An 8,396-nucleotide genomic window follows, 5' to 3' on the forward strand; every position below is an offset into this window, starting at 1 on the left:
GCAAATGCAACCCACGGCAGCTAATCAAAAGGCGGACTCCTCTGGGCTCAGTTAAACAGGATTTTATTCAGGGGGAGAGGCAGCACGGGGCTCAGCACTCTCTGACCCACCGCCCAGAAGAGACCCCGGGGGCAGGCGTGCACGAGCTTTTAAAGTGGGGTGGAAACAGGGGTGGCGACAACCGGTCAGCCAGTCACCGGGATCGGGGGGGTTAACCGGGGGTGTGAACCATGGAACTGGGGACCAATCACAAAATGAGGGGAGGGGGTCTCCCGGGCCCCAGCCTATCACTCGGCACCCTTCCCGGAGGATTCTAGAAGCCAGGGAAGGGTCTCTGAGTGGCAGGCAGGTGACCACGAGGAGGGGGGGGGGATTGACAGCAACAGGTGCAGGGAAGGGATGAATGACAGAAAACGTCGGGTTTTACAATAGACAAAACAACCGATGCAGAAGGGAAAACCAATGCAGAACACAGGGGTATACAGTGAACTAAACCATTATAAAGATAACTTAAAAATCTTACAAAAATAACTTAATAACTTAATAAAACAATTCTCACACCACCACAGCGAAATTCACAGGTAATTACAAAGTCTTTTATTTACAAAAGTGTTGAATACCCAAAATACAAATACATATTCATACCCCTGTCACCTCCCATTCCTCGCTTCGTATGCTAATTGGCAAAAAGGCTATTAAGCATGCGTACTTTGTTTCCTAAAATGAGTCGGGGGTCTCTTCTGAGGAGGGGTCACCCAAAATGAGGAAGTAAGATGAGTCTTCCTCATCCTAACCTTTCTACCTTTTCAATGCATTCATGACAAATGATTCCTTGGTAAAACTTACAGTTTCCTGCATTGAATGGGTTCTTTAAGCAGGAAGTCTGCAGTTATCTTATATCTTATTTACCACATCTTGTTTTTCGTTACAGGCACAGCTGCATAAACATAAACCTGACAAGAAATGAGTTACAAGATCCGGGATAGCTTATCTAAGATCCGGCTTCTGTTAACTGCGAACAAAGATTATCTATCTACTTCAGCTAATTCAGCAACTTAACTTTCCTAAAAATCCTTAGTTCCTCAAAATTAACGTCTCACTTGAGGAGTCTTTCTTTTTTTTAATTAGGGTTTTGCATTTACATATTATTTAGGATGACTGTGAGATGGGGGAAATTGAAATTTCTTCTATTCCTTATATTTCAGGTATGGTTGGAGAAATTAAATTGAAGCTTTGACTTGACATGTCTCTTCTTGAGATGCTATTGTATTAGTGTTACTGAAACTATGGGAAAAACAAATCCTCTCCCACATGTTATAAATACGATAGACCAAATTCGATAAATCAAAATTTGGAATTTTATTGAGAGACAGAATGACAGTCTTGGACAGCCACAATTAAAAGGACAGCATTGAGCCCGGGGTCGGCGCCGGGTGAACAATGATAACACACTCTGCCAGTCTGTTATCCCCCAAGTTCACATTTCTGGCTTGCAGCAGCCTCTTTTTATACACTGGATCGCTGAGAGAAACTCGGGATTTTAATGGTCCTTCCTCCGAGGCATCTTCATTAAACATTCATGTTCCAGTTCTAAGAGTTTGAATAGGGTGGAGGGGGAAAGGACAGTGCCGTTAATGGTCGGATCCAGGTGTGGTGTGGAGATGTTAATTTCAGGAGGGGACGGTCTAGATATTGATCTGATGTAATCATCTGGTTCTCCGGGCTCTCATCTCCTTTTCCGTAGTCTTTGTTCCTTTTTTAACGATTCCCGGCAGAGGCATGTTTGTGTCTCCCTTTCTGGTAATTCCAATCATGTTTTGTCTCGTGTCCCTCCCCTGTCTTTTCAGGCAAGAGAAATTCCCGTACCTTTACCGAGCTACTTTCCTCTGAGTTAACTCATAGCATACTGGATTAAAACAAAACTTATACTTATAGGGGTGGTATTACATTTTATATCTTTTAACACAAATTAACTTTAGGACATATATCACACACATTTTTAGTGTTAGGGAATCAAGGCATTAATTTATTCTGGCCAGGATGTGCAACACAAATAATTTCATCTACACATTGCCCATGTTAGAGATGAGTAATGAGATGGTTGACTCTCACAATTAAGGAATAAATATTATGTATATGTTAGAAGAAGTTTTGTAGATGTATAGTTATGCTATTGTGAGATGTCTTCCCGTAGCCATCTTTCCCCACCCCCTTGTATTGTTGTCACGGGATGGCCTTGGTAGTCGGGGCATTTGAGGAGGGCTGGCTTGTTACTATGGCAACACCTGACCTCCAATCAAGATGTAAGAAAGTGATCTCCACCAATGGACGTCAAAGAAGACTGACAAGCCTTTTGGAGGGGCTAGGGGTGTAAAAGGCAAAACATCCATTTGGTAGACAAGCAAGTGGCTGCTAGTCACGCAGACTCCCAGCACCGCTCTTTCTCCTTATGCAGTCTTTTACTGTATTTTGTTAAGGTTTAATAAACCTTTGAAATTTTAAAAGTGAGCATCATTTCTCACACCCAGGCATGCAGAGAAAATCATTCCATGACACATGACTCTACTAGATTTTTCACATACTTATACAGTCAAAACCCTGAGAAATTAATTGGTTCAATGTTCATTGGTCTCAAGTTACACAGTTCTTAGTTATCTGGTTTCTTATGGGTTAGGGATTTCTTCGCCTCTGATGCTAATTTGGTCCTCATTCCTTGGTTCTCTTATCAGTCTTTTCTGGACCAGGTGTCTCTCACCATGCCAGGGGTGGTGTTTGGAGTTTATGGCCATTAATGGTCATAATGGTCGTTAATGGCTGTTATCTTTTGTGTATCTTCTGTGCTACTTCAATTCTCTTGAGGTGTTAAGCTAATCACACCTTAAGTGCTGAAACAGTCCTTTGAAAAGAAACTTCAATTCCCTTCTTCAGGGGCAAAGGAGAAGAAGACTGACTAAAGTTACAAAAAAATGTTGAACTTTGTATCATTTACAACATTAGGACAGCTATACATAGTAGACAGTTTTTGTAGAACATCTCAAATCAAAGTGGAGATAAAAATTAATTTAAATTCATCTACTGTTTCATCTGTACAAAGTGATTTATTAATGCATGGCTTGTTTTCTCCAGATTGCTACAATTTCTCCAGGGATAGCATCATGTGAAAACACTCTAAATACATTGAGATATGCAAATAGGTATGTAAAATGTTATCGCTTATAGATATATCAGCTGTTGATCACTGATATTTGGAATATTGTTGTTCCATGATGTATAATTATTTTAGCTACTTGAATAATTTTAGTGTACTTGCATTTCTTAATAAGATTCAACCCAAAATACTGATTACTGAATCAGACTCTCATTTAATTTAATTTGTAACTTTTTACAACCATTACAAGAGAATCAATAGAAACTGCATTTAGGCCATTACCCAGAAATGGATATAGTGGGGATTGCAAGGAATCTGGGAGATGCCTCTCTTAGTTTTGTCCTTGCTCTGGAGGTATCATCTCTTGCATTAGGGGTAGGCAGTTTTCATGATGATTCCCTGGAGCGTTAGCTGAAATACCTTTCTGCAATGTGATTTTTCATCCCCTTGGTGGAATTGCATTCAGTTGCCATCATGTTTCTTTTATCATATCATATATAGATCTATCTCAACTAGCTTATTCTTATGAAAATTTGGCAGTTGCTGTGGCCTAAATTTTATATTTCCCAACTTCAGGCAAATATCTGAGACTCCTAAATACAGTCAGCTAATCCAACAGTGACAAAATCAGTGGAGAAGTTAGTACCTCCAGAGCCTGATGCATCATCTCTGAGACCTGTACTGCTCTCTTCAGTTAGTGTGAAAGGAGCCTTCCATAGCTGCAGTTCTATGATTAATGTTTGGGGAGATGGGGTCCTGCATATGCCTGCAATCTGACCCTGCACCCCAGAGACCGACCCACCACTTTGCTGCAAAGAACAAAGGAGGCGAACAAGTTTCTGGGCCATCAGAAAGCCAGGTTTTGCCAGAAGAAGTTACCACCCAGTGGTCTGCTTGCCCCAGTGAAAGATAGGGCAGAACCACATCCTCTCCTGTTTGCTTCCCCTGCTGCCTCCCTGCAACCAGTCGCTAATTGGGCACAAAGGGCTGCTAGGGTAACTTATCGTCCTTTCCTCTCGGTATCCAAACGTCTTTCTATTTGGATCAATTTAGTAGCAAATCTACCTGTCTTGAACCAGTCTATGTGATTTCCTTCCTGGTGAGAAGAGGGCATCTAGTCCCCTGCTTACTGTAACATAATGAAGGAAGTGTCACATTAATCAAAACTAGTTGGATCTTTCTATCCCTTATAGAATATATATTGCTGAAGTGACTTCAGAAATGGACACTGAGAAACAAATACCTACTCCTAGTATGCTAAACTGGTGTGCAGAAACTGTTTCTTCCCCTTGCGGTTAAATTCATGTGTTGTTATGGGGTTGTGCTGGTTTTGGCTGGGGTAGAGTTAATTTTTTATGCCTATCACTGTAAAGTTGCTTCATGTGTTTTGTGTAGTATTTTAATTTTTTCTACCAATATATAATTTTCATAGTACAAGTAGTTTTTAGGTGCTGAACACCAGTATCTGCACAGTATAAGATGGGGCAGTGTAGAATTTAAGGCACTGTAGTGGTTTGATATGTTAAAAGGATCCGTTTAATGAAATACAGAATGTAGAGAAAATTTTATTAACTGCACAAACTGAAATCTGGAATTACTCTTCTGAAAACACTGCTATTATACTCTCCTGCAAATTACCAGCACCGATTTTGTTCAATTTTGTTAGTGATCTGTAACTATTTGCAGAAGATTTAAATATGTCAACAGTCTTCATTTTTAATGTAAAAATAATTCTATTGTTAAACTATTAAAGAATGCTACAGTTTTAATTGTGTTTATGAGATAATTTTCTTTTAATTTGCTGCTGTATTTTGCTGCTGCAGAGTAAAGGAATTTGGAATTAGTCCTTCAGACATTCCCTTCTCACAGGGTAGTGGCAGTCGCTCTGATCTCTTTCCTTCCTATGAGTATGACGACTTTTCTCCTTCAATCACCAGGTCTACTTCATTCTATATATGGAATGTTTATTTTTGACTTTTCTTTTTGGCAATGTAATTTTACGGACAAACCTTTCATTAGTCCCCTTGCCTTGAGTCACACATACTTTTTTTTTTATTTTGTTTGTCAGGTGATGGTTCTGCATGATCTGCAATCATTTTCCCATTATTTTGTTCACAACAACCACACTGTATCCAGGCTTGCTAGTTTCCTTCATACATTAAAAAAAAAAAAAAAAAAAAAAAAAAAGTGATATCATCTTCATACATTTAATGGACCAAATCTGACAAGTCTGTGCTAAGGGTAATTTGAATATAATTTTAAAAGAAAACAGTTTTAATACATATACATTGTTAAAACTTTTAATCATTCCAAAGATGAATGAAATATAGTTTCCATTATAGTAAATATGTGCTACTTCAAAAAGAAATTCCCCTTAAAATTAAGAACTTGTTCTAAAACTTGCTATACCTGCAGAGTTTGATGTCTCTGTTTCATAAGTGTTCTTTTAAATGGGCTTTTTTTCTGGACAGAATAATTATCAATATTTTAAACTATTTTCATGCTGCAAGAACCTTACATTTTAATAAGATATTTTCACTTTTTAAATTATTTTAATTAAAGGATCTATCTGTTCTCTGAGATAGTTGGCTGCAAATTGTTATTTTCTTCAGAATTCTTGGTGGATTTGCTTATAACATCTAGTAGGGTACTGACTGACTAATTTTTTTAAAGCACAATTGTGTGCACAGAAAAAAAATGATGGTCAAGTTTAGGATGCTGAATGATCTTTTCTTTCAAATATTATTCCTTATTGAGGAGTTAATATTGAGGGTCTGGACATTTTTGCCCTCTTAACAGTTTAAGAGTACTAAGATTACAATAAAAAAATGCCTCTTGCGAGATGGACTGCAATCCACCTGCAAGTAGTTGAAAGTCTGTGCTTTTTAGGAGTTGAACTAACATCTTTTTGTCACTGAAAGTACATTAAATTTGTGAAGCTGAAATCGGCATCCTTATTAAATGAAAAAAATTGTGCATAAATTAGCTTTATTTTTTGGTTGTGACTCTTTTAAACAGGAAGTTACTAATTTACAATTTAAATATTTTCTGAATGTAGGATGAAGGAGTTGATGGTTGATCCCAGTGCTGCAGGAGCTATCTGTCCTATTATACACCATGCTCCCAATCAGATCGATGACTTAGAGACACAGTGGGGTGTGGGGAGCTCTCCTCAGAGAGATGATCTCAAACTGCTTTGTGAACAAAATGTGAGTGGTTTACAGCATTGCATGGAAAGAGATGATAAATACAGTGGCAAAACAAATCCAGAGTAATGTGTATTTATAGCCTGTTAGCAATATCATTAAGTAGATACAGCATGCCTTTTAATATTTTCACTTTATGCTATTATGTTCATTCCCATATACACACACAGAAAAAAAAAGGTTTCTTGAATGGTGAGAGGAGAATGTTTTACTTTTCCTTATCTTCCTGGCTGATTAGGGCTTTTATTATCTAGGCAGGGTCTATTCTAGGCTCTCACATTGTTAGTGTGCATTTTTCCAGTATAGCTTTATCTCTTATTAGATAGAAGTATCCTGGGAAATGCATCCATTTTCTTTAACACTCCTGTGGTTTTGACCATTATTTTTCCTGCGTGGAACCCTGTTTCGAGTGAGTTTGTCTTTCTCTATGTTTAGAAATCTGGCTACCCATCATTCCTCTTCCCAACATCCTGGTTTTCATGGAGTGAAACCCCAGAGCAATGTTTGGGAGAAAGCCACGTCATGTTCCCAGGATGTCTCCTTGGGCTGCATGAGTGGAGAGCTGGGATTGAGAAGCATCTTATAAAGGGCATTTTTTCCCCTCACTACTGATTATCAGCTCTAGTCCTGGTTCCTTAAATGTTCAAGTTGATTTGTGAAAATGCTGATGAAAGGTACAAAAAAAAAAGTCCTTACTACCCTAAATGATTTTTCTCCAGACTATGCCTTTTCAAACACCTCTATATGGTGTTTGCTGTATTTCTCATTTTAATAACTGTCTCTTCTTCCAGGACTTTATTTTATAAGAACATGCTAGTGATTCCTAGAGCTTCCCACTGAACAGTCCTTATAGCCAGATATCTTTTCATATCATATTTTTCCTTGTTTGTGTGGAATTCAATTAAGCTTTTCAAAGTGTCTTTTAAAAGATTTAAAAAGTATGGTACAAGGAACCATACTGTTTTGCTAAAACATTAGTTGCAGCCTACCTAGTGCTTTCCCCTCTTATTGTGATAAACTATTTATGTTTGAAGAAGTCCTGTTTGTCCCAGTTTGTAAATCCGAGTTGTGCATTCTTCTAATGTATTCATCACAACATACTTTTTGAATTTTTTACTTTACATTTATTACACTTTTTTTCAAAGGGTTTATCTAATTTTGATTTCCTGAAATGCATTGAATGTAATTTCTGTCCTCCTTTTTGAAAACTGGCACAACAAAAAGCCCCGATAGAAAATAATTTTTCTTATTAAAACCTACTAGAAATTAACATTCTTTCCTTATGAATTTTTCCTCCTGCTATTTTAACTTGGGGGGTTTTTTTATGGGAAATATTCTGTTTTCCAGTATCCATTGGGGTTAGTGACTGGAAATTTTTAATGAATATGAATTAAATTTAACTCTGTGAACAGTTTAAATTTATTGCTCTGTCCACTTATTTCTGGATATTTTCTTGTTAGAAAGTACTAAGTTTTATTTTTGACAGGTTCTGCTTTCTGCATATTTCTTTTCATGAGCTGTGATTATAGTCAATATATTTCCTGTAGCCACAGTTCTTTTGAGTCTAACAAGCTTAACTATTGTTTTTAGGAAGAGGAAGTTTCTCCACAGTTGTTTACTTTCCATGAAGCTGTGTCACAAATGGTGGAAATGGAAGAGCAAGTAGTAGAAGACCACAGGGCTGTCTTCCAGGTAAAAGATGGAGCCTACCTTGTTTTATCCTAAGAATTCAGGTTTTGACAATGAAAGTTGTAATGGTTTTAATTTAATGTAACCAGGTAGTAACACTAATTAATGTAGTGGTTTCACATTCGACAAGTTCTGGTTGTTAAATTTAGTGTAGTGGTCTTAGTGTTTATTCCTTTTCTGTGGGAGAGAGATTAGGAGAAAAAGTAAAGCAGGCTTAAGCTTAAAAATGAACAAATAGTTTTATTAACACACACTAAAAGAATGGAAAAAAGAAAGAAAGTTGGAAAAAAAAGAAAACCCAAACTAAAACAGAATGAAACTTTAAAACACTGTTTCCCCCTACAAACTCTTAA

The 8,396-nt window shown here is 37.5% G+C and overlaps 1 protein-coding gene across 1 annotated transcript in view; it reads left to right on the plus strand.

Annotated features, from left to right (window-relative positions):
* Positions 1 to 8,079, plus strand: part of LOC120764894 (kinesin-like protein KIF2A) — a 237,047-nt gene extending 228,968 nt beyond the window's left edge. Inside the window, exons 16-19 of the mRNA XM_058423934.1 lie at positions 3,127 to 3,194; positions 4,972 to 5,085; positions 6,207 to 6,357; positions 7,945 to 8,079. Coding sequence (XP_058279917.1) covers positions 3,127 to 3,194; positions 4,972 to 5,085; positions 6,207 to 6,357; positions 7,945 to 8,079 — 468 coding nt within the window. The remainder of the gene's footprint in view (positions 1 to 3,126; positions 3,195 to 4,971; positions 5,086 to 6,206; positions 6,358 to 7,944) is intronic.
* The last annotated feature ends 317 nt before the right edge of the window (positions 8,080 to 8,396 follow it).

The sequence above is a fragment of the Hirundo rustica genome, chromosome W (assembly GCF_015227805.2).
Source record: "Hirundo rustica isolate bHirRus1 chromosome W, bHirRus1.pri.v3, whole genome shotgun sequence".
NCBI classification, from domain to species: domain Eukaryota; kingdom Metazoa; phylum Chordata; class Aves; order Passeriformes; family Hirundinidae; genus Hirundo; species Hirundo rustica.